Here is a 26,997-nt window from a genome sequence, read left to right as displayed (position 1 = left end):
TCCATGAAATATCAAAATATCAACTGGAAATATCACAGCTCAACTAGGAAGTGAGAAAAGCATCCCAGAAAAATGAATAATAAAGCTGTTTTGTTCTAGATATTTTTTTGTCTGGAAAAAAACAAGCAAGATGTCTCAAGGAAATCACCAGGAATGAAGCTTCAGTTGAAGGAGACTTTTATCTTGATTGTGCTTGTGTTTGCATTAATTCTCAGAACAATCACTGTTGTCTCTGAAACAATGTGGAGTGAATTGTAGTGGACTTTTTCACCTTCTTTCTTCTAAATTAGGTATATGTTGCTTCTTTTGGTGGGTGGGGAGAGGATGGAATAGGGATAATCTCATTAAAATGCAAAGCTATCTTTTGGGGAATTTTTCTAGGTCTTAATGGGTTGAGACATTTTTGAGCAAAGGGAATTTTATTCAAATTGCCTTGAATTTTGAATTTTCCTCAATTGTGTCACTTGATTTCCGCAGTTATTGGAAGCTAATTCTGAAATGTAATGAGTTAATGATGAATTTCTCTTGGAATGTACCATAACTGTTGTCAGACAAGGATTTTGATCTGCTTTAGGAGACAGACATTCATACTTGCTTTGAGAAAAATCAGCCTTGCCTTCTAAGTCATGACTAAGTGATTTCAAGATATTAGATGATATATCCTATGGTTATCCTGTATATCCCAGCTATAACTAAATTAATGTGTAGAGTCATTTGCACCAGAATAACTATCATCATCCTCATCATCATCACCACCACCATCTCCTAAGGTTCATTTTGGATTGAGGCAGTGAATAAATATACATTAGATTCAAGATAATGAGTTAAGAATGATAAATGGCAGGGCGAATGCAATGAATACATTTTGGAAGAAAATGAAAGAATTGCACATCCATATTGTTGGTTATATTATTTTATATTGTTTGAAACAATATGGCTTTATTGTTTCAAAGTAGGACACAAAACTGGAGAACAACTGGTTTCAACCTGTAAATGGGAATTTAGAATTCCACTCTGATGGCAAGTTGGGATGGAATCTCTATAGCAGTGCCCAAGTTGACAATGGTAATCTGCTGATTTTTTGTAGGTTGACTGATTTTTTTTTTCTGTGCCCAAGCTTTCTGACGACGGTAAAAATCTGCAGTTTTTAGAGCAAATCATCCAGGTCTTGCTGTTTTGAAGGAAGAGAGTTGATTTGCCTTGTTTCACAACATTCTTCTGATTGTCAAGGAGGCCATACTCAGGCCCCAGCCTTCTGGGAAACAGGCTGACCCTGTGGAGACATCCAGTTTTGTAGGGTGATGTGAAGGTGTTCTGGGGACCATACGAGAATAGGCAGGAGAGGGAGAGGAAACCAACCCCACCCCACACCCTTATTCTTGGCAAAGTAATTCATGCCTTCGGCAACAAACCGTGCTTAACTGAAGCAATGGCTTAAAGAGTTAGTGAGAGAAGATTTACCTTTGCAAAAGCCAAGTCAACTTTTCTTTAGGAAGGCTTATTTTTGATCCTTTCCAGTAATACTGTATTCCAATTATTTTTCTGGAATAGGTGGTTAGATACTGTCTTATGCATGCTAATTTATGCCATCCCTTTTATAGACATAATTCTACAGCAGTGGGATCAGGAACCTACATTTCTGTGAGCAAACCTACATTTCTTCTTGTGCCTCATTTCCTCATTCTGCTCACTTTCTGCCCCATTGGCATATGAGTAGAATCGCTCTGGATTCCAACATACTAAATCATGTTTTGTTTTGTTATAGTTTCTGGGGGGATAAATTTAAATTGGCTGCATCCACACAATATTCTAAGCCAGAACTAAAACAATAAAGAAATTGCTTTTACTACAAACTAAATATTAAAATTTTGAAAGGAGTTAAAATCCCCACACTCCTCCCCCACCCCCAAACCTGGTCATAAACAAGCTCGTATTATTTAGTATTGGAGAAACTAATGATGAGGGGAAAATAGTGGATTGTAGTATTTATCTACAACGACTGTTATAGTTTGTTCACTATATAACAGGCTTCCCCCAGTTTTAAAATACACGAACATGATAGTTATGATAACTTCACTAGCTTTACATAAATTATAGCCAGTGATTTTCTACTGGTAATTATATAAGATTATTATTGAGCTGACCATCAATAGAAAAACCGTTAGTGTAGAAGAGAGACAGTGAATGACAACACAGTCCTGAGAAGCATGAAAATGTGAGAACAAGGGGATCAAAATAACCCCACTTCAATTCTTATGATATAATAGAGGCAAAGGCTTTCAGCATTCTGTTTTTTATAACCTGTAACAGTAGCTGTCCAGGAGTCTAGCCATGTTCTTTCCTGACCTGACTTACCTTGCAAAGCTAGGATACCGTGGCAAAGAGATGCCATTTTAAGCTTGCTGGATTTTTAAAAGAAAAAAAAATTCTGAGAGTTCCCTTTTGTTACCAATTCTACTGGAGTTTCTCAGAATCTCAGAATATCTAGAATTAATGAAATAATATAATTATTTGAGCATCTAATAAGCATCAGAGCTAAGAGCAGGGGTGGGATGTTACCAGTTCTGCCTGATTCTATAGAACTGGTAGCTCTGAAGAGCAGCAGACACAGAACCAGTTCCGTGTTTGCTGCTGTTTGGCCCACCCGCCCGCCCGGGCTCTTTCCTGACCTTTATATCCTGCTTTTTCAACCTCAGCTGCTTTGCGCGGCACAGCTGAGGTTGAAAAAGCAGGAAAAAAAGAAGCTTTTCGAATGCTGCGCATCTGCGTGCAGCACTTTTCAGCTGTCCAGGTGGCACAGCCTAAGGTTATTATACATGCAGCATGTGTTGGGTGCGCGTGTGCACATAGCGCACATGCACAAGCAAAACATAATCACCAAACCGGTAGTAACACCCAGTTGAATCCTACCCCTGGCTAAGACATGTTTATAATCCTTCTATAGGTAGATTTTCTGCCAACCTTGCAGTTCAAAAGCATGTAAAAATGCAAGTAGAAAAATAGGGACCACTTTGGTGGGAAGGTAATAGTATTCCGTGCGCCTTCGGCGTTTAGTCATGCTGGCCACATAACCACAAAGACATCTTCGGACAGCTCTGGCTCTTCAGCTTTGTAACGGAGATGAGCACCGCCTCCTAGAGCTGGAAACGACTCGCATGTAGGTGCGAGGGGAACCTTTACCTTTACCCTTTATAGGTAGATAGGTGGATCGTTTCTTTGTTTACTGGCTCTCCAAAGTGTTTCTCATTTTAGCAATATATTTGAGTGGGGAAAGGGGGAAAAACTTATTTCCATAGGAGGCATTTCCTGGTCAATTTCTTTGGGCTCAGAAGATACAGAGGGCGGGACTGTTTAGTATATGGATAGGAGACTTCTAGGGAATAATAGAATGTTAGAGCAAGTTGGGAAACTTTTTTTTAAAAAAATCAGAAGAATCAATAGAAGAATAAATACAAATCACATCTGCATTGCTGCCAAGACCATGTCCATGAAGTTGAATTTTTTACCTTGATTATAATCCCTTTTATCTTTATTATAATATGGTATGAAGCCAACAAAAGTGAAAAGTTAGTTATTATAAATCATAAAAAGACATATTGGTAGATCCTAATCTACTTGCTGCACAGGATAATATCACCATTCATTTTGGTTCCTATTTCTGACTGAAAATATGCCTGTGATATTGCTAACATTCGCACATAATCTTTTTTTAAAAAAATAAAGAGGTCTAAATATGAAGGAAAGTGAATAGTAGAAGAGAAATGAGCTGTCTACTTTAATAATTGTTTTCTGATGTCATGACATCATATGTGTTCCTATCTGTAAGGGAGTGATCAAGAGATTTACTTGAGGCCATATGTACCCTTTCACATCCAACTGAAAAGAACAAAGGATAAAAGAAAGGTGAGGTTGTTTTGACTTCCTGGAATTTCATAATACTTCTGAATTCTGGAGGAAGTTAATGGGACTTAACAAATCATCTTTCCAAACATGAGGGTGCTTGGTACTCTGTAACCACTTGATGGCACCCTTTGATTTAGGACGTAACTCATTAGGAAGGAGGAAAAATACTGCGTGGTGTGACTGTAGTAGCTGTAATGGAATAACATGTAAGAACTAAAGGTATCTGGTTAATGTAGAGATGAAATGAATGGAACAGCAAGGCTAAGCTTTCCTGACCCTTCGTGAGAGAATAGATGAAAAAAAAAGGGGGGGAAAGAATAAGATATTGTGCCAAAGGGAGATGATGAAATCCGAGATCCACACACATAATCTCTGGCTCAGCCTCTGAAATGTTAATCCCTGGGTAGAATTATTTTGAACTGTAGATTGCAATTTATCATCAAAATAGCAGTGTGTCGAAAAATACTACTTGCATGGGTGAGGTTAAGAGCTAGCCAATTTTAATATAAAATAGTTTGCTATTTAACATTTAATAACAGCTCCTTAAACTTGGGGAAAAAAATTTTTTCCTTGTTTTTCCTGATTTTGAGGCTGCCTTCTAACCAGATGTTTTGGGGTTTTGAAAAATTTCTCCTCAAAACTTCTAAGTACGTTATTTTTTCGGTTCTGTTCATCTCTAGTAAATATGCATTACTTTGGGAAAACATTTTCACTTCAAGCTGAACAATGTTGTCCTCATATCCATGGCTGTAAAAAGGAACAAAAACTTTATAAGGTCTTAAGAATATGTTCTTGTATCATATTTTGGCTGTTTGTAAATCATTGTGAGATTATTATTATTTTTTGCAAAAAATAGATATAGAAAATTAGACTAGATTTGACTTTATCGAGACTGACTTTTTGCTTAAGGCAATTTATAATGCAGCAAAATCACTAAAACAGAGTTAATAAATAACTTAAATGAAAGCTTTAAAAAACAGAATGCAGAAGTAAAACCTTCCATCTAAGAAATTTAAAACTGTTAATAGCTAAGTAGAATAAATGTTTTCGCTGCATTCCTGAAAGCCATCAAGAACTAGTGTTATTCAAAGAATTCTTATTGAGTATTTTTCTACATTTCTTATAGGTAGCTCTAGTGCTGCTTACCATCATAAGTACATATCCATTTTTTATTTGAATGTTTTGTAAATATTTCAAACAATATCAAATGTTTGCTAGGCAAAATTATATATTCTCAGATATACTGTGCATATTATACATATGAATTATGTCATCCATTTTAATAGACAAAATTACATGTAGCATGGCAGTTCTATAATCTATCCATATTTCCATTTTTATTTAAAAACAAGCTCCATTTTTTTCTGTCACCACTTTTTCTCAAATTTGTTCCTTTCCTTGTGTGGGGTAGACAAGCAGATACCTGGGTATATCTTATGTGATGTTTAGATTGGGCCTGAAGTCAATTAATTTCAAGTGCAAGAGAAGAAAAGTAGGTTCTGCTAAAATATCTGTATCTGATTTACATTGTAACACTGAATTTCACATTTATGGTTTTTATTGTTTTAAACGTTTTATATTGTACTTTATGGAATGACTGTAAGCCACCTAGAGTCGCTTCAGTAAGATGGGCAGCATAGAAGTTTAATAAATAAACTAACTAAATAAATAATATCAAATGTATTGACATATGTTTTTGGGATTTCAGTGGGACAAGTTTTCTGATGGTCACAGTGTGATGAGATTTATTGGAGCAAATAGTTTAACTTTACCATTTGTGTAAACTTTCTTTTCACTGTGACATCTAAAACTCAGTGGAACTCTAGACATTTGAAGGGATTGTTGATGAAGAACAATACATGCCAGATAACCAAGCTTCTGCTTAACTGGGAAGGGGGTTTCCTATCAGCTTTTAATTCTGACAGGACTAATTAGCACTTAGCAGTTGTTTATCTGATCACTGCTAAATACTTGATGAATGCTGATGATTGGGGAGGGGAGAAGAGGCAAATAGATCTGCAGTTGCAAGACAGACTCCCAAATTTGGGGATTCAGAAAAGATAGTTCTTTATTCTTGAAGGAAGGTATTGATTCTTATAGAAACATTTGATGGGCATTAACTTTTATATTTTTTTGACAAAATATTTTTAGATATTAGATGATGGATTTTAGATACATGATAGCTTCCAAATTCACACAATGTATGTGTACCGTTTTTAATATAAATATAAATCCTGCAGTATTGAATACTTGTTTATAGAATTAATATCAGTGCTTCAAATTATAGCAAGGAATAAACAGAAGTATGTTTTCCTTAATACGTAATTTTAAAATATCAAATTCAGATTTCTCTTTCATGCCATGGCTTTTTTCTTTTTGGGTATTATGTTGGTAAGTTAACATTCATAATGAAATGGTTGAAAGCTATCTTTTGTAGATGGGCCAGCCAGAAGTAAGTTGGTTAACATTCTAAATAGGTCTCCATTTTTATTTCATCCTGTGTATTGTGGATACAATTTCTAGTGTCTGCTGGAATCAGGTATTGGATTGGATACAGACAATTCAAATTCTATTTCTACAAGCCCACTCCTCTTTATGTGATTTCAGAAGCAAAATAAAAAATAATGTCTGGAATTTTTAATTTCCGCATAGCAGATTCCAAAATGTCTGGAAGTATGCCAATATCCAGTATAACTGGACTTATCCATTACTATGTTCTGCTGATATACAAAACACAGTAGAACCTCTGGTCACGAATGCTTCTGACCACAACCAAATCGGGTTCTAACCAAAAAATTCAGATCGGGTTGCGACCAAAGTTGTGGAACTAATTATGGACACGACCAAAGGTTCTACTGTATATCATTTCCTGGACAAAGATATCCTCCTATGGTATACTGCACATGCGCTAGAACCCTCAGATTTAGGCTGCTGTAACACAGCAGTATGGATCTGTCCTTACACTTGGTCTAAAAGTTGCAACTGGTATATAAGATAGCTGGCAAATTGCTGAATGGGGAATCTGAGCTCAAATATACTGTAACTGAAGCCATGGCAGTGACTGCCAGCTGCTGAGCCAAATTTGAGATGTTAGTTTGATAGACAAGGCTTTCCACAACTTGGGAGTAAAATCCTTTGCATTGCCATTGTAGAGCACATTGATCCCTTAAGATCATCAAGAAAGTCCTCCTACCTATTTTGAGAGTTGAAGAAAGCCTTCGTGATTAGCGGGGTATAGAAGGCAAAGTTCCTGGTTAGTGAGCCAAACTTTCTTAAGTGATCTTCCCCCTGAAATTTAAGGCACCCATCAATACATCTTTTAAGTATCAGTAGAGCTACTTTGGACCCAGATTTTTCCTGTATGAATGTTATTTCTTCATCTGATTGCTTTCCTCACATGCCCCCACCTTAGAAATTATTATTTTAGACTGTTTTGATTTACTCTATGTATTTTATATTACAGCCTCAATGTGATTTATAGTAATTGAAAGCAATATTTAAATAAAGTTTCCTCTGGGACAAATATGACCTCATGGACCCTTTGGGTATAGCCTTCTAACCAATAATTGATTGATTCTGTACCATGAAGTCATTGTAAGCTCTTAGCAATCACAGATTTTCTCCATGATAATCTGACCCTAGTCTGGTCTGTCAGGCTTTCTAAAAGTACACACACAGCACTGTAAGTTGAGTCCATCCATCTTGATACTGGTCATCCTCTTCTACACGTTTTTTCCATCTTTCCAAGCTTTCCTTCTCCAGACTTCTCAAAATCTAAAGTAGTATAATTTGAGCCTGGTCATTTATGCCTTAAGGGAAGGTTTGTTTTTGATTTGATTGATGATCCGTTTGTTGGTTTTCTTGGTTGTCCATTGTATTCTCAGGAATCTTCTCCAAATTCTACATTAAAAAATGTCAATATTTTTCTTATACTGCTCCTTCAAAGTCCAATTTTTGCTCTCATAGTTGTCACAGGGAATACCACTGCTTGCACAATTCTGCTCTTTCTACGAATAATAAGGAAGTGGTTTTTTGCCTTCAAGACATTGGCAAAGTTATTAGAGGCTACAGCCCTACTATTTCCCTGAGGTCCCCTTTCAAGTAATAACCAAATCTGATCTTGCTTAACTTCTTTGTCCAGACAATGTCAGCCAAATGTTGCCACCTGCCTGAATGTATTTAACAATGACAGTCATTATAATATTTTATACAAGAACAGTAAGCATTATTTTTAAGCTGTGTTATGTATGACCTGGGTAGAAGAATAAATATCATGCATACTTCAGAACCAGACACAAAATTTAAAAACCTGTCTCTGTATTTTTATATACATAGCAAATTGGGCTACGGAGCAAAAATCATGTTTGTATATTAGAATATTAGTCTTTAAAGTCAGAAGGAGAAATGTTCCCAATTGCTAAGTTGGTAAAAAGAAATAAAAGTCACATAAAATAAGGGGTTAAAATACATTAATTGAATGTGCTTTTCTCACTTCAAAGCATGCTTCAGAGGCTAATTAATAGATGCTTAAACATTTACACAACATTTGGTTAAAATAGAATAGGTAGAAAATTATATTTTCCCCATGATCAAACTTTTGATTTGAGTGGTAAGAAAATGTAATGACATTCTTCAACTTACTGCACCAAAAACAATAATCATGGACCTTACGATTCTATGTTTTAGAAATAGGGGAAACAATTCAACTGTATTTTGAAGTTAATTGTAAAAAAAATTGTCCCAATTTTATCAGTTAATTGCAGGTGGTTTTTCTGACAATGGTTTCCTTATTGGCTGCTGAGGAGAGGGTTGTTTACCTGTACCAACAGATTCTGGCTTTGAAATTCCTCCTCCCGAAAGGTTTTCTTGGTGCTGAACGTCACGTAATTTTCATGCTCTGGTGTTTTAGTGCTGTTATTTACAGTTCTAAAATCTGTTGCTATGATTTTAGTAACTATTGAATTGCATTTTGTTAATTTGGAATGGTATAACTTACTCTGGGTCATTTTAAGGTGAACTGCACCCCATCACAGTCTGAGAATAAATAATAAATAAAATGGGATGTTGCACACTCTCCCACAATTTCTCTATTTACTGAGTGACTGTAAACACACTAATCCAGCATTCATTCTCTGGCACGTATATGTCCCTTTTGGACTGTAGATTTGTTTATTATTGTGTGTTTATTTGATTGACATACTGTACATGCCAAGAGGCCTTCCCTGTTTTTATTGTAAGTTGTCTTCCAGCAACCCAAACTAGCCCCAATAAATTAACTGTGACAGACACTTTAGAGAGCTCTGTTAAGGTTTCATAGCAAGGAGGTAGACACTAGATTAAAAAATTTCTGAAATAGAATCGTTTACAATCTTCTGAAACGGATGGTTGAGTTTTTGAGTTTCTGTATGTGCATTTAATTTTATAAAAATTAGTCTAATTGCTGCATAAGCCTAATTATATTTCAGTTAGACCTGACTTACAATTACTACATCCAAGGCATTATTATTATTATTAGAGATCTGCATAGTTTTGAGCTATGCCTATTGTGGTAATTAATTAAAATGCTGCAGATGGTCTGCCTGAGCCAATTTGAGGACAAGAGCATGGATTTCCAGTTATGTGAGCTAGAGAACAGCTTGAGGACTTCAGCGGAAGTCAGCTATAGTTGGAGCACTGATTTGGGGTTTTTTAGTCATTGTGTTTTGTTACATACTGTGATTCTTCTGTTCCAGTCTTTGAGAGCGGGTATCAATCAACTGCTCTGTGTTTGGTTAGTTATTGTATGGAAAGTGTCTTAGACAGAAAGTAATAATTAAGGAAATGTTCTACTCTATTTTCCATGTTTTCATTCCATATTTTAAAATATATATTCTCCAGTAGAAACCTACAAATTCTGGTTATTATTTGTTCCGTTTATTCATTTATTCCAATATGTATATTACTTTTAATTGCAGATATCTTTGTACATACTAGAAATTACACTACAGGCTAGGAATCACCTAAATTTGCTTCTTAGCATATACTTCTCTATGCCTCAATTATATCTGTATATCAGATTGTTTATCCCTAGCAGTACACATGTGCATATATAACATAGATCTTAAGCTGGCAGGCTAACTAAAATGTTAAAGATTTATTTCCTGCCCTCCTTGAAGAGGACTGCAGTGCAACATCTTTAATTCATTAAATCAGGGTTCCCCAACATCCAGACTGCAGCCCATTACTGGGCCGTGGCCTGTTCAGAACTGGGCCACGGAAGTGTGCACCAAGCTTCCCTTGTATGTGCATTGGGCAAGCATGTGCACACAGCTCCATTTGTGTGAGCAGTGGCTGTGAGTACCTGCTGCTTGCGCAAATGGAGCTGCACATGCATGCCACCCCCAGGGAACCATCCCCTCCCCCCCCACTGCCAGTCCTCAAAGCCGGAAAGACTGGAGACCACTGCATTAGATGTGTTGCCCCATCCTTTACTGTCATCATTAGGCAAGCTGACCAGTGATAATGAGAACTGAACATACAGTGGTAGGGGTGCTGTAAAATGTAAGATCCTTAATGTGAGATTCAGGTTGCTACTTTTTTCTGCATGCAGAAATCCGTTGAATCTGCTATGCTCGATATCATCTTGGTGCAGTACAGCTATGTAACATTTCTTTAACTTTCAGATCTTCTCATCAAAGTGTTTTAGATGTACACAACATCATAATTAAAGCCTTTGTTATTTTTCTTGTAGAATATAATTTTATGAATAGGGTGTGGGGTTGTATTTGAGGAATTATGAATTATGAGGTGAAAAGGTTGGCTTGGTAATTTGTGAAGTACTCTCTGTGCAAGGATTTTTTAATTATTATTTTCTCTTAAGGAGAGTAGCCTCAGGCAAGGATAATAGCTACATACTAGTTGCTCCAGTCTCTCTTCTCATTCGTTTCACAGGAAGTTTCTACAACTATCTTTGGCTTTGTTCTATACAAAAAAAGTCATCTCTTTCTCTCACCACTTCATCTCAGCAATAAGCAGCCAGCAGAAGCTGAGGCTAAAATTGGCATTCTGCGTTTCCTAGGATCATCTACAATTTCATGAAGATCTTACGCTGAATAATTGCACAAGTTCTAATCAGGTTGGCTTTTAAAGTAATGAGCCTGCATAGGCCTGAAGGGTTTGGAGGATGATTGCATTCAGTCAATATCACAGTTACAGTTTTGTTGGTCACAACCTGTTCTTTTCTATCTTGTGAAGCACCCATCTGTGTGGGCTTGGTGGCTCTACAGCAGATGCATGCCTGACATCCTGACATGTTTGAGGGTTCCTTGGCAGCTAGGAAGGTTGGGAGTGTCTGGGCAAGTAATTGTTTTGTTTATTTTGGAGATAGGAATAATGGGAGGTGTCAAGAGGCAACAGTTCTATAGTCTCCCTGAGGAGACATGTGTCATATTTGAACCGTAACTGTCCTCCACCCTCTCTCCCACCAGCTAGTTTTAATCTAGTATTCAGGTGAAATGGCATTTTGCAAAAGAATGGAAGGAGGGAAGAAAGGGACGAGAGTACCCAGAGCTGAAGCATAGGATTTCTCATTCCCACCTTGCTGCAGGAGGATGGACATCATAATGCATAGCTGAGCTGATGCATCACTTTATTTGTAATTATCCCTAGCTCATTGTGATCTGAGTTGGATCAAGTCAAAGCATAGCTATATCGTGCTATCTAGTAAAGTGAGTGGGCAGGGCAGGGCAGGGCAGGGGATGAAATCCAGATTTCCAGCCTGCTTCTGTTCCCCCCTTCCCAGTTAAGAGAGGACCTTTGGATTCACCCTCAGTATAGCTGCTAAGTAACCCCATATAAAGGGACACAGATCCTACTACATTTGCTTCACTAACTAAGCCTTTCCTCTGCTTTTTGAAGTTTAAGAAAGCATACAAACACCAACTGATATTAAAAATTAATACCAAGGATTCCTCACTGAGAGGTTGATGTTGCTAAGCAAACCCAGGTGCTTAAAAGCTTGCGTGCACTTTTGCAAAAACAAGAAATAAAGGAAAAGTATGTTGCTTTACATTTGGCATCAATGTGTTCTGCATCCATTAAAAACCTTTCAGTGAGGGATCCTTGGTGCTCTTTGATTTTGATTGTTTTCTTGCAGATATTTCATTACCCAAACTAGGTAACATCATCAGTGCCAGACCTGATGATTTTTACCTAGTTTGGCTAATGAAATAACTGAAAGAAAACAACCAAGCTGAGAGAGCACCAAGGTCCCCTCATTTCAACCCTGTGCTACAAATTCTCTACAAATATTGAAACCTCAAATGATTTTGCACAGTACACATAAAACAAAAAAGAAAAGAAAAGAAAAGAATAAATAACTGAATGCAACAGTACCAAAACCAAAAATAACCCTAAAAAACATACGTAAAAATGCCAAATTACAATGATTGAGTTGGGCACCATACTTTTAAGTGTCCATCATATTCAGATAGCAAAAACTCTCAGTGCGCCATTGTTGATTACTTTATATTATCTAAAGTTGCAAAATAATGAATGACAATTTCATTGTAAGTATTTACTAAATATGGTGACTACATCTGTCTTAAATATTTGACTATAAGAAATCATTTTCTCTTCATTTTAGGAAACATAGCATTTGTCATCTGAATTTAGTGCCTATTAATGGCAGATGTGGTTACAAGTAACAAACTTTTAAATGATTAAATAAACAAGCTTGGTACAATGGAATAAGATCAAAAAAATTATTAGGCTACAAAAATATTTTAGGCAAAATTGCGACTTTGCTTGACTTATCGATGAAAACATGAAAAAGCCTTAACTAAATCCATAAAACTCCTCCCTCAAAATCCAGTTTGAATTTAATTGTACCTTTTGCATTTAGAAAATTGTACATTTTTTTATTTAGAATATTGTTCATAAAAGATGGACTCTTTTACATTTATAAAACTGACCTCACCCTAAATTTATAAAATTGACCCCACCAGCAATTTTTATCATAGGTAACAGAACAACTAGTTACTTGGCCTGTCTTCCGATACTCCTATTAAAGCAAATATGCAAAGCCTCTCTCACATATAAGCTCTCAAAGGATGTGTAAGGGTTAGAGTGAATATATACTATTCATGCTCCTGCAAATTCATTTCTTTTGATACATTTGGAATATATTATATGGTACACTATTTATATACCTGCACAAATTTGAGGAGCTTTGAATTAACATTCCACTGACTGTTATTGATATCAGGAAAAGTGGAAATCAGCCTGTAGCGAGTATCTCCTGTTGTATATTACAGGATGATATATCAGCTATGGACATTCCCACCATAGTTGGCGATGGGTTTGACAAGGGCTCTCCGCCCAACCTATTTTATGAGAGATGAAATGAAGCTGAATGATTTATATGAGATCACCAGAGCCTTCTTGATCCCAATAGTTCAACAATGGGAACTGAACTGATAAGAGCAAAGAAACCAGAAGTAGTTTTGGGTGAAAGATTATATAGAGTAGTCCATTCTGGCATTGAAAATAAATTCTGCTCCATAACAGCAGGAGCGTATTCCCAACACTGGACCTCCGCAAGGAAAGCCTTTTGTCTGGCCAGCTTACTAATCCTAGAAGTCTTGCAAATACAGTATAAACAAGTACAAAGACACAGTGTCCATATGCAGCATCAGCAACCTAGCCTATTGCAGATAATTAACAGAAACATGGTCAGATTGTAGCTGTGTCCTGAAGTGTAGCTCTCTATATTGCTCCATATTCTTGAGCACAATTCTGCCTGTGATTTAGTAAAAGGCAAAACAGAAATATATAGTGCAAATTGTGCAAAGTATACTTATTTCAGGTATATTTTGCACAATTTTCACATGCACTGGAGTATATAGATTATCCCCATTCCAGGGAAATGTTATGTGTAATGCTAAATAACTATTTGTTTTAAAAATAGACAAAGGGGATGATGGTTCTTTGCCTTTGAGAAGTGGAACAAAGCTAAACATCAAGACAGCGTTATGAAATCCATAAGTGTTATGCTATAGATGTGAACTATGGATTTTTTTAAGATGCTGCAGTAACTGAATATATTACAGAGCTGCCTTGATATTCATCATTGACCATCTTCCCTCTTGAAGAATTTATATTCATTAATGGCATCTTATTATAATATCTTTATGTTAGGAATGATATTTCAAAATGCTGAACGGGAAGAAACATCATTTGGTCTTCTTTTAAAGCCAGAAAAACTAATTCAAATGTAATATTATTTCAATTTTCAAATTTTCAATCAATTGCAACATAAAAAGACAAATACATTAACTCTTTTATCAAGTTTTAGTTTTAGCCAGCATACCGCATGAAGTACTTCCTTCCCATGAACTTCATACAGAACATGTCTTAGCCAAAATAAATAAAAGAAGGAATGCTTTGTTAATCATCCATAACTAATTTGTGTGCACAGTGGAAAGAAAATTCAATCAGTTTGGGATGGAACTTTTTAACTAGAAACTGCAAATTAAAATGAAACAAAGCCAGACAAATAAAATACTGTCTTTTTTATGTTTCTAGAATTGTGTTATACTGCAGCAAAAAGTGGTTTTTTTTTTTTGATATTATTGTTTTACAGCATGGATTCAAGAATAATATTTTCCTCCAAATACTGTAAACAGCTGTTGACTAGCTCTACAATTAATGAAGCAGATGAAAAGACTTAATTTAGACAATGTATTTCAAGCTATCCCTTTTTATGCTTATAATATGTTTGAAAGCAGAGTTGTGTTGAGGAAAAAAGGATTTTTAAATTGTTTTCTCATATATTGCTATTGTATTGTGAGGGAAAAAAATAATTACTATACTTCTGATGAAAAAAAACTCCACCTTAATAGTTCAAAAATAAATATTTATTTGCTAGAAGAGCTATGTTCTAATTGTAATCCATGGGATGCTTTTTCTGATATAAATAATTTTAGAAAGGTTTAGAAGTATAGGCATATGTAATATGTTTGTGTCTTTGTGCTTTGGAATCTGATTTTTGCTAAGGTGGTAAATAAGTGCATTTATAATAGACTCTTTTCACTTAAATGTATAAGGCACAACTATGAAGATGTCTTACATGCAGAAACATGCATTTATCAAGCTTAATCCCCACAAGATTCCAGATTTTGTAGTTATTTATTCCTCCTGTGATGATAACTGTATTATATATCCAATTCAAATTTTACACTTGGTGTTAACTGCGTGCTGTGTATTGCACAAACTTTCAAAAGCCATGGGTGGTGTCATTAACATGATATTGTGTAAGACCCAACTAGTTTAGATTTCTTTCACTCAGCAACTGTTTGTGTAACTCCTCAGTCAGAGATGTTGCAATTCCAGAAACTTGTGCTTTTACATATGGACATTTACCACTGAATTTCTTACTGAATATTCACATAAAATATGTCATAAGGTTGATTTTTCAGAACTCTAGTCGTATTATACTATAATATTGGAAAGTTACAGAACTAGGAAAGGCCAACCATGAACAGTATTTCTGATAGAACAGAATAGAATAGAATTCTTTATTGGCCAAGTGTGATTGGACACAGAAGGAATTTGTCTTGGTGGAACTGCTCTCAGTATACATAAAAGAAAAGATACATTCATCAAAAGTCAAGAATCATAAGGTACGACACTTAATGACAATCATAGGGTACAATAAGCAATCAAATCATACTAGGAAACAGTCAATATAAATCGTAAGGATACAAGCGACCAAGTTACAGTCATACAGTCACAAGTGGGAGGGGATGGGTGATAAGGAGTGATGACACGATTAATAGTAATAGTTGGCAGACTTTGTAAATAGTTGGACAGTGTTGAGGGAATTATTTGTTTAGCAGAGTGATGGCATTCGGGAAAAAACTGTTCTTGTGTCTAGTTGTTCTGGTGTGGAGTGCTCTATAGCATTGTTTTGAGGGAAGGAGTTGAAACAGTTTATGTCCAGGATGTGAGGGGTCTGTAAATATCTTCCCAGCCCTCTTTTTGACTCGTGCAGTATACAGGTCCTTGACTGAAGGCAGGTTGGTAGTAACTGTTTTTTCTGCAGTCCTAATTATCCTCTGAAGTCTGTGTCTGTCCTGTTGGGTTGCAGAACCAAACCAGACAGTTATAGAGGTGCAGATGATAGACTCAATAATTCCTCTGTAGAACTGTATCAGCAGCTCCTTGGGCAGTATGAGCTTTCTGAGTTGGCACAGAAAGAACATTCTTTGTTGTGCTTTTTTGATGATGTTTTTGATGTTAGGTGTCCATTTTAGGTCATGTGATTTAATAGAACCTAGAAATTTGAAGGTCTCTACTGTTGATACTGATGTTGTCCAGTGTTTTGTTTTCCAAATCAGATAAGTATAATAATTCCAGTATTGGAGGAAATACTACAATCGTCACTACCATCACCACCATGCTTAATTCTGAATATCTTTATGAAACTCTCTTTTCCATTTTTAGGATGTTTGATTATTATCTTTGGATTTATTCTGCATTTCAAGCAGTTGCATGGAATCAGTCATGAAGAAAGGGTTACTCTCGAAGTGCTTCTTATGATAGTGATAGCAATTGCCCTGTATTATGTATTGACAAGTAATGTATTTATGCAGTACCAACACAAATCACAGTGCAATATAGACAAATGAGTTATACTAAAAATAGTACAACCACCAATTAGCTACAGATTTACCATCATTTAAGGAATATTGTTCTTTCAGCCTCAGTTCCTTGAGGATCTTGATTTTGGATGAATAGCCTATCAAGAACCTGACAAAGGGAGGAAGCAGAGTGAAATCTTGGGGGAACTGCAGAATAGAAATGAGTTCTACCTTCTGTGATGATACCATTTGTAAAATCCATATCAACTAAAGTTTGACCACCCTCACTGTCCAGCTTTGGTATCTTTCTCATTCTTCAGATGGGGAGGGGAGGGAGGCTTGTTTTGAGAGAAGAATGGACAGAGAAAAAGAAAACCTAAAACTCTTGGGAAAACTGGGTTGAAGAGAATTGCTGAAGGGAACAAAGTAGAGATGGAAGTGCTACCCATCACCTGCTACTAGGTATTAGGGGAGAGATATCCCTCTCCTAGTTCTACCAAATGAAAGGGAGAATAGAGAGTTTCAGGCTTTTGGGGGGTAGGGGTGGGGGGTGTCAGAGTAAGGATGTATTAGGAATAAACTGTAGTTATGTATGAAACATAAATGTGTATTTACACTTCTAAAATACCAAAGATGTAGGTGGAATGATTCAAATGTTTTGATAATATCTTGATCTGGCCTTGGGATTGTAATTAGAAACAAGTACAGAATTGCTCTTGACACTTCAGATATACTCAGGTGTTAAAGAAACTTTCATCAAAAAAAGGATAGAAGGCAAATCAGCCAACATTTGGTTATTTGATTTTTCAGATGTACTAATATCTCCTGTAGCATTTGGACCAGCTGGTTGCCCCCTCTTCCTTTTTCACATCATCATCATCATTTCCTGTACCATTTAAAACAACCTCTGACTTAGTTCTTGGGCAAGTAAAATGCTCCTATTGTGCTGAAAGGAAAATCTGGGGTGGCACTCACCATTCTGGATTGGGTTCTCTTGTCTGAATGGGTTGCAAAAGCATTAATATGTGCTGCTTTTACATATATCATTCCAATAAGTAGGTTGCAGAGCAGTATTTCTTAAAAGTATGGTCCTGGGAGCTCTGAGGGTCTGTTCAAGACCCTCTTGGGGTTCACAAAATCAAAATAATTTTCCAGCTTATTTTGAAAATAATGCAATATAATCCCATCAAGCAATTGTGAGGAGACGTAACGACAGTGAATGTGTCAATTCTAATTTTTAATATAATAGATATCAGTAAAGCTATTTTAGGGTCCTCCATAATTTTTAAAAGTGGGGAGGGGTCTTGAGAGAAAAAAGTGAAACATGATGTAGTGGAGGGGCACCTTGGCCAAAAGCATGTATTGCATAGATAGTATTCCAACAAACATCATTTTGTCTCTCCATCCTTTCAGAGGCATCACAAAGCTGGATTTGCAAGTGGCATTAACCAAAAGAAATTAATACAAGTAGTCTGGTTAATAGCAGTAATTGGAACTGGGAACTCTGTTGCTTAGCAATGTGATTATAAAATGTGGTATTGTATGACTATGCTGACTTCTAACCGTTCTGGCAGTTCCAGTTGTGGTTGTTAAATGAATCTTGCACAGTCATTAGGTACAACATCACATGACCACCACCTACAACTTCCTGCCAGCTTTTCCATTATCTTCGCTTGTGGGAAGCCTGAAGAAAAGGTTGCAAATGGCGATCATGTGACTATGTGACATTGCAACCATCATAATTGTGAGCCAGATGCTAGGTGTCTGAATTACAATCATGTGTCTGGGAAAGCTGGTATGACTTCAGTTTTGGAAGACCAGTTGTAGCTTTGAATACTCATGAGCAAATGGTTATTAAATAAGGACCTAGACAAGGATATCTAAATTACAAAGTTAGTTCAGGAAATAAAGCTGCAAGAGGAAACCAGATTTTGGAATACTTTCTTTGAGACTGAAGGCAAGGGAAAATGAACAAGAGAGGAATGCAAATCTGGATCTGAATATTATGATAAGCCATAGTTAAAACAAAACAAAAAGTTCATAAGCCAGCAACAAGGCATAGTTTCTACTTGTGTTTTCTGGTACAAGAGAGCCAAATAAAATAAAATATTTATTTGGGTCAATGATAAGTTAGCATTACACAATCAACTCACCAATTTTCTTAAAACAAAATAGTCACTAAAATAACACTAAACTAGAATAAGAAGAGAAGCACATTTTATTCAAAATGACAGATAAAAATCATGATCAGGCTTACTGTTTATGTGAACTAGGCTAATATTTTTTAGCTTTTTATTAAGACATATTTTAACATATCAATACATTGAAAATGCAGCCATTTTGGTAAAGATTAAATTCATTTATCAATTAATTCTGCAAAAAACACTTAAATTCAGGCCCCATACACAAATCCAACCCCTTGAAGCCAGAGAAAATTCACTGTAATGTTTAATGTAATAGAAATGAAAAATATTAAAAATGTGGGTAGTAATATTAACTGAATTCAATCAATTTATTTTTCAAATTAATTTTTCCCTTTGATTGTAACAAATTTCCTTTGATGCTTCCTACAGTTATGAGACCAAGCCTTAGTCTGAACCCTTCTTTTAACTGGTGAGAATTATATTGGAAGATGTTCAGATACTAGACATGTAATCTGTCCTTAACTAAATTAATAAATTGAAACTGCATTTATAAAGTGGAAGATATACTAGTTGAGAATTATCTCTAGTGTTTAATAGACTCATCTGCTTTTCTTACCTACTCTCCTTAGGTTTGCTGCCCCTTATTTGTTATATTTTGATATTTCTGCTTTCTGTAGTCATTAGATATTTATCTGCGTGAAGAATCTTAATGAGCCTGTAAAAAGAAATTAAATATTGTGAGGAATTACAGTACTTGCATGGTCTTGGTATAGCTATGTGTCAAAATACCTGGCTTCATTAAGATACCGCATTTGGATAGATGCACATAGTAATAGTCATAGCCTTCTCTTGTACAACTTGCCAAAATGAAAAGTTCCAAATTATGAATAATTGTAAATTGGGATGTGCAAAACACACATGCCTGACCTGCTTTGACTGGGGAAAATTAAGGGAAGAAAGAGGTAGGAGATGGATAAACTCAGGGAAGACACATACAGAGATCAAGAACAATTTTCCACAAAAGAAAAAGGCTGTTGTCTGCCCAGTTGGTAGGTTTATTGGCCTTCTTACATTCTTTACCATGGGGAAGTTAGAGCAGAGGCCATTTTGTGGGTTAATAATAATCACCAGTTCTCTGTATGTTGGTGTAATTCCTTGCTGTACAGGCAATGCTAAGTATGCAGTGTGTGCATTAGAGGCTGTGTGAACAGAAATTTCAGGATGCCAATTGCAACAACTGAGCTTTTGCAGGATGACATGTTGAAATGCAAGAACGGGGTGCTACTTTGCTGCAGCTGTTAGCTTTCCTTCATAGTCAATTAATGGAGTGCCAATTAGTGTGTGTGTTTGTGTGTGTGTGTTTAAATTGTTGCAGGAAGGGCAGGTTCATTATGCAAAAGGTGTGTACTCATGTGCCTCAGGAAGAAGCCTCTGCCAGGGCATAGTCAGAGAGGTTTGTTTGTTTGCTGTTGCTGTGATCATTGGCAGTGCTGAAGTGAACTAGGTTGATTATTGCTGTTGACTCTAGATTCAAGTCAGGTCCATCCTGAAAAAAAATGTGCAGTGCACTCATTTTGAAATCATAGTTGAATCTTCTGAAATCTACAGCCAGAGGGAAATGGGGTAGCAGGATAAAAGGACAAAGTAGTAAAAAGTGGAGTTATAAAAATAATAAATAAAAATGGAAAACAGCAAAAAAAACAACAACACCTTGCCCATCTATCTGGAAAACAGCAAAAAAAAACACAACACCTTGCCCATCTATCATTCTTTTTTCCTTGTTATTTATTCCATATGAATTAATTTTATTTTCTTGGTGGGACATCACCACAGATATGTGACTGGTTCTGAGCTCAGCACTCTCCCACTTTCCCAATTCAGTGTTTTTTATGACAATTGATTGTAGACTGTATGGAAGTTAATTCAGTTGTTGCTTGTTTCTTGCTGGCTAACTGCGGCTGCTGTATTGTAGAAAGCACAATTTAAATGACTTCCATGGTTTCCTATGGGGGAGTTTTAAATGTTTTCAGATGTTTATTAATCTTCTGGCAGATTAAGTAAAAGGCAGAATTAACTATATAGACAATCATTTCACCTTCTGCTGTGATCCCAGGGCAAAATGGAGGAAGCAGCTTACATTATTTGGAATTCCTGTTGTTGCCTGTGAAACACCTTAGGCAGTTCATGTGTTTATTTTGCTGGCACGCCACAAGTTTGAAACAAAACACTTTATGCACACTACTAATTGCTAGCTTGCCGTTCCTTCCAGACTTACTAAAAATAAAGCAAAAATGGATTGCAATGAACAGTCATTTTCCTTCAAGTTTTAAGCTATTTTCCACTTGTTTCTGGCATCGTAGCCCTTTCCAGAACTTATGGACTACAGTTCTTTTAAAGATTGACAAGAATTGACCAGACAGAAGAAAGATATTAGATTGTTCATCCAGGCAAACACATGATGACATCTCTGAAGGTCTGCTGTCACCTTACATCTGAACCTCCACCTCAAGTCCTTTCCCTGTAGCTTTGAGTTGCTATTACTGCCAAGATGTTTATGCCATTTCTTTTTTATAATTCAGTGCCACGTATTTCTTAAACATTAGTTTCTCCATTCATATGTATCATAATTTTTAATAAATATTCTGGGTATCTTGAGCCATGCTTTTGCTTTTAAGCACCTTTTCAGCACAGATTGGACTGTTTGCATTTGGCCCCCCAGATCTTCCATCCAACTGTCTAAATTATTTTAACTGACATAGTTTCTAATTTACTCTCTCCAGTTGAGAGAGCATCCTGTAGCTTGTTTATTTCAGCATTTAATTGCTCCATACTTCCACAAATTAGATTCTGTACTGATCCATTTTGCTCTACTGGTGAAGCAAAGATCTCTTCAGCATAGCTTAGGTAATATGGGACCTGTGGTATAGCTGAAAAGACCACCCCCCCACCCCTGAAACTTTGGGGCTTCATTTGCTTTGTATTAAGTGAAAAAACAGGCCAATATTTTTCTGTGGTGGCAGCCAAATCAGTTACTCGTATTGCTTCATTGTCTGTTATGATCCTTTTTCCCTTGAGATGAAATAAGGAAAGAAAATCCGGAGATCTGATGGAAAAGTTTAAATAATGGAAGTGATATTTAATTTAAATGCATTAAAAAGCCGTCCTTCCATTAACACTCTAATACTGTATATTGAATATTTTCTCCCATTCAGACATTGCCGTCATCATACTTTTTCTATAAATTTGAACAGGATTTAAGCAAGAAATATTTGCTTCCTCTTCCAATTATTTTAACGCCTAAATGGGCTTGAATTTGTAACTAAAAGTTTTCTATTGGAATTCTAATTCCCAGAATTCTTTGCCAGCAGTGCACCAAAAGGAATCCTTTTCCTTAAACAGTGAGAGCATTTGAGAAAATTACCATTTTTGTCATTTGTTCTTCAGTTGAATTAACAATATGCCTGTTGAAAGGTCTGATTCATTTTGGCTTGATAATCTATGGTTTGAAATGTGTTTGAATATCAATAGCTCAGGTTGGTAGCTGGGCTGTTGGTTTAAGCTCCAAGCTTGGCAATTTGGTTGCAAACGTTTTGTCACCATTTGAAGAGACATCGTCAGTTCCCTTTGAATAGTGCTCGTTGAACACACAGGCACCCCACTACGTAGCAACAAAATTATAACCCATCGGCTCACAAGAAATCGGACCACATCTCAATAACAACAGCCAGCCATTCAAACTATCAAAAAAGCCAAAACCAGACCATGATTCAGAAGCAACCAGATAAACAACTCTAATCCCAATCTGCGTTAGACAATTCTTAACTACAGCCCAACAACAACAGCCAGCCAATCAAACAGTCCAAAATCAGACCATGACTCAGAAATATCCCAACAAACAACCTTATTTGCATCTCATAAAAAGGTATTTAAAGACCTGTGTCCTGACAGACAAGCACAATTAAAAATGCACTGACTGACTACATCTCCTTGAATGGTGACGAAATGTTTGCAACCAAATTGTATCACAGTTTCCTATGATGTTCAGATCAGAAGTATGGTTTAGCCACTGCTTAATAACCAAAGCCAAGGTATGAGTCTGGTTTATATCAGTTTCAGAGGGAATTATTGCAGGCAGAGAAGACAGGAAGGGACAAATCTATGTCTGCAACTTGATCCATGTTCTATCTAAACTTATCTCTGTAATGTTTATTTATTTAGGAATGCCAATAATATAAAAAGCCAGATTGGTGTAGTAGTTAAGGCAGCAGACTAGAGACTGAGACACCATGAGTTGTAGTCCCAAAGCCAGCTTGGTGACCTAGGGCCGATCACTTTCATTCAGCCCTAGAAAGGGGGCAATAGCAAAGCACATTGGAAAAACCTTGCCTGAAAACTGCAGACATATGAAGTAATGTCATATATGGTCCTCTGCACTCACTGAAAATGAAGGCCTTTATTTAATGAGGGAAGAGAATATTTTTGTGGGACTTGATTTTTTATGACAAGGAGTTATATATGAAAAATAATTTAAGGGAAATATAATATTACCCAATACATTCTCAATCTGATAAAAACCCATCCATTATGAAGCTGAAATGAAGCAGACCTTTCTAGACATATATCTGCTCCCAGAATTTGTCTAATTGCCTTGGAGGGTTATATCGTAATGAAGTGGACCATAAAGGAATACATGCATGCATACTTTTCTGTGGTTTTCTCCACCTTCTCTAAACAATCCTGTATAACTGTAAAAAAGGTAATCCTGACTGATAAGTCAAAAGGAGAGAAAACCCTACTTACAATTTGTTAAGTGTTATCTAAATAAAAATACAATAAATAAATCCTTCCTTTAACAGATTGAATGTCTGTTCAATCTGAGATTTCTTCAAGCCTAAAAAAAACATTCATACATGAGATTATTGTGTTAAATAGTATTCTACGGCATTAATCTATATACTGCTACAACTCTTATTTTCTATAAAATTTATCTGGGTGAAACGGTGCATTATAGGGCAACAATTTTTAAAACAAGGTACCTGAAATGGGCTAACCTATGGAATGCAACCAAAATCTGGGACCCATGATTACCAAGAGAATGGAAATTTGGGAAAGAAGCGGCTTTGACTCAATAAGGCACTGGTTGTCTAGTAACAAAATAGTAATAATAGTAAATGCCCATATAGCAATTTGCCAGTATTTTAATGTTGACTGCTTTAACTGCCGTAAAATTGATTTTAAGTTACAGCTTCTGAATATATTGCTCTCTGGTTTATCACATATGTTCTCAAACACAGGTGGTCCTTGGTTTACAACAGCAGTTTAAATGAAAGTTTCCATCGCTAAACGATGCAGTAGCAAAATGGGACATTATGTGATTAGGGATGGCAACCAGACAGTCCAGATTGCTATCTTAGACTTAGGACATGTGGATTGTTAAGCCGGAAGAGGCAGGAGTCCCAGGCAAGGAAGCCAGCAAGTGCCATTGGGGAGGGAGTGAAGGGTGACTACAGACAAGAACCCTGGACTGTGTGGGCACATATGCAGGTGCAGGCAATGGTGCAGGCAGGTGCTGCAGAGCATAGATGGGTGCCATGGGGTGTGTGTGGAATGGAACATACCAGGCAAAAAAGGTAGCAGGAGTGAGAACAACTTAGCTTGTGGAAAACTGAGGAATTGTTAGAAAAATCGTGATCATGTGAGCTGGAACATTGTAATTGCAAGTCAGGGACTGACTATGCAGACACTGCAACTTTACGGACCCATCATAAATTCCCACATTCAGTGTGGTCGTAATTTTGAACAATCACCAAACAAGTGGTTTTATAACTTGAGGACCACTTATACATCCACTATCTGTGTCAAAATGTATTTCTATTAAGTCTTTTAGTTGCCAAAATGATCCCAGGTCCATGAGTTAAACAACTAATATATCTGTAGTTGAAAATATTTTACTATAGTTCCTTGATAACGTACAGTATCATGAAATGGGTAAATAGAAATGTTCCTAAGATTAGAAATGTCTTCATATTTTCTTTTGATACCTGCAGCTTTTCAGTTTGATAGTCTGCTGAATTCAGACAAAAGTGACTGAAGAATCAGTCATTACAAGAACAACATAAACTCCGCCATCTCTGAATTAATACTATATAAATAGGAGTTGGTACATAATGTCTTTCAGCTCTTTTGGATAAACGACTTGCTATAATGACTGATGTTAATCTATGCGATCTGTCAGCATTTGCACCAACTAACACTGAGTAATCTCTTTGCTGATAATTTGTCAGAGCAAGCCAGTCTCATTATCATTATACATCTGTGTTAATATGATATGTTTTTATTATTTATGCAGCTATTTAACTTTTTCCTCAAAGTTCTGTCTCCTTCAGAGCTAATATTCAAAGCTTTGTCCAAAATTTACTTGATTGTCCCATCCCTTTTACAAAATTACCAAAGCTGTGTCCATTGGAGCTGAACACTCTGTGTCCCTCTGTGTCTTTCTCTCTGTCTCTCTCTCTATTTTATATATGTGTGTGTGTGGAGAGTGGGACCTCGTCGAAACATTGCCAAGATGCTCTCAATCTTACATGGGAAAAGACCCGAACATGCCAAGACCTGTACACACACACACACACACACACACACAAACACATATTCAGATGCGGAAGAAAAATTACATTTATGAGCAGAAGTGGCAATGTTATTTGGACTGATCTTTCAAAGAACAGACTTTATTCATTGTTGATTATAATCTTGAATTTTTTAGGGAGAAGAATCTGGCAGATTTTGTCTATAACATCTGAAGTCTGCTACATTAAGACTCATTGAACAGAGGGCTTAGTGTATGCTGTTTCCGTGGTTATTATTTGCCCTGAATAAAATATACTAATTCAATTCATACATTCAGATAGTCTTTCCTAAAAGTGCTTGAGACTTCTGCCTAGTAAAATAAGTCCAAATATAATATGTCATCCCTGAAGGATATCTTGTTTTAAAAAACTAGCCTTATCTATCCAGTTATGCACGCTAATATTATACAGAATTATTAGTGCATGTTGATGTCTTTTGAGTGAATTTCAAAAATACGCTGAACACTTGAGAAGAATTTAAGTCTCTCAAAAGAACTTAAGGATATGCAAATAAACCTAGCTGATCAAGTTAAACAGATGCAATTCACACAAACAATGTGAGCCCCCCTTTCCCTGGCTTTTGCTGTCAAAGAAAAAGATGAAGTTCTGATGATCTGTTAAAACAAAAGAGTGATCATGGAATTTAGCATTCTCATAATAAACTGCTTTGGTCTCTTATGAAAATAGCTTAGTAGGACAGCTCTTATCAAGAAGATGGGATATATCCTGTAAATCAGTGAGTGAACATCTTTTTGTTAGTGCATATAATTCTGAACCAGCATTCTATTAACAAATAATTACCTCATATTTTGAAAGGATTTTAACCTAATTAATTACAAGTTGAAAAACCACTGTCAAAACGTCATCAGAACTAGATCTGATCAGAGACAAAATAGCAAACCTTCATGGAAAACAAAGGTAGGGCATCCATTGAATAAAGCACATCCATATGTTTTATTTTGTAATTATAATGAGAGAGGTCTCTTTTTTTTCTTCTTTAAGGAATCTCCTTCTGGACGCCGGAAAGCCCTTGCTACCAGCAATATCAACATGAAACAATATGCGAGCCCCATGCCGACACAGACAGATGTCAAGTTAAAGTTCAGGCCTTTGTCTAAGAAAGTACTCTCAGCCACGCTGCAGTTCTCATTATCGTGTATTTTCCTAAGAGAAGGAAAGGCTACGTAAGTTTTGCAGGATGTGTTACTCTGTTGTTCTTTTATATCCTCCAGTCCAGAGAGCCTTTCTTGAGCTTGTCAGCCCTCAGCTCCCATGAACCACACCATCGAATTTCCCTTGGATGGTTGTTAAAAAATCTGTGATAAGTATGGTTTCAAACAATTCAAAGTGCAAAATGCATGATAATCACTATATAAGTCCAGAATAAATATTAAAAAACACTCCAACAAGGCAGTTCTCCCTTCCCAAGTAGATAATCCCAGACCTGCCTACTGTCCTACTACCTATCTGTATGATTAATCAAGTCTGCTTTGTATTATCACCCCTGCTGCTTCTCTTAGACCTCCCATAAAAGTGTTGAAGGTGGACTACCTTCAAACCCATAGATCCTACAGAGGCTATTGATTATCATTCTAGTTTTTTTGCAGGGCGGTGGGTGAAGAGCATGAGTTGTGGGAAAGACATTTCTGGTTTTGTATCACCTCAGGCGTGGCCTTGAATGAACAATTTTTTCAGTTTCACCAC

General features: G+C 36.4%; 1 protein-coding gene across 4 annotated transcripts in view; it reads left to right on the top strand.

Annotated features, from left to right (window-relative positions):
* EHBP1 (EH domain binding protein 1) overlaps positions 1–26,997 on the top strand; it is a 257,453-nt gene that overhangs the window by 66,623 nt on the left and 163,833 nt on the right. For all 4 annotated transcript variants that reach the window (XM_026712825.2, XM_026712823.2, XM_087919329.1 and 1 more), the window contains exon 6: positions 26,296–26,477. In XM_026712825.2, coding sequence (XP_026568610.1) covers positions 26,296–26,477 — 182 coding nt within the window. The remainder of the gene's footprint in view (positions 1–26,295; positions 26,478–26,997) is intronic.

The sequence above is a fragment of the Pseudonaja textilis genome, chromosome 1 (assembly GCF_049901715.1).
Source record: "Pseudonaja textilis isolate UNSWEBS1 chromosome 1, rPseTex1.2, whole genome shotgun sequence".
Lineage (NCBI taxonomy): Eukaryota > Metazoa > Chordata > Lepidosauria > Squamata > Elapidae > Pseudonaja > Pseudonaja textilis.
Note: the sequence above shows the minus strand (reverse complement) of the source record. Positions and strands in the feature narration are given on the sequence as shown.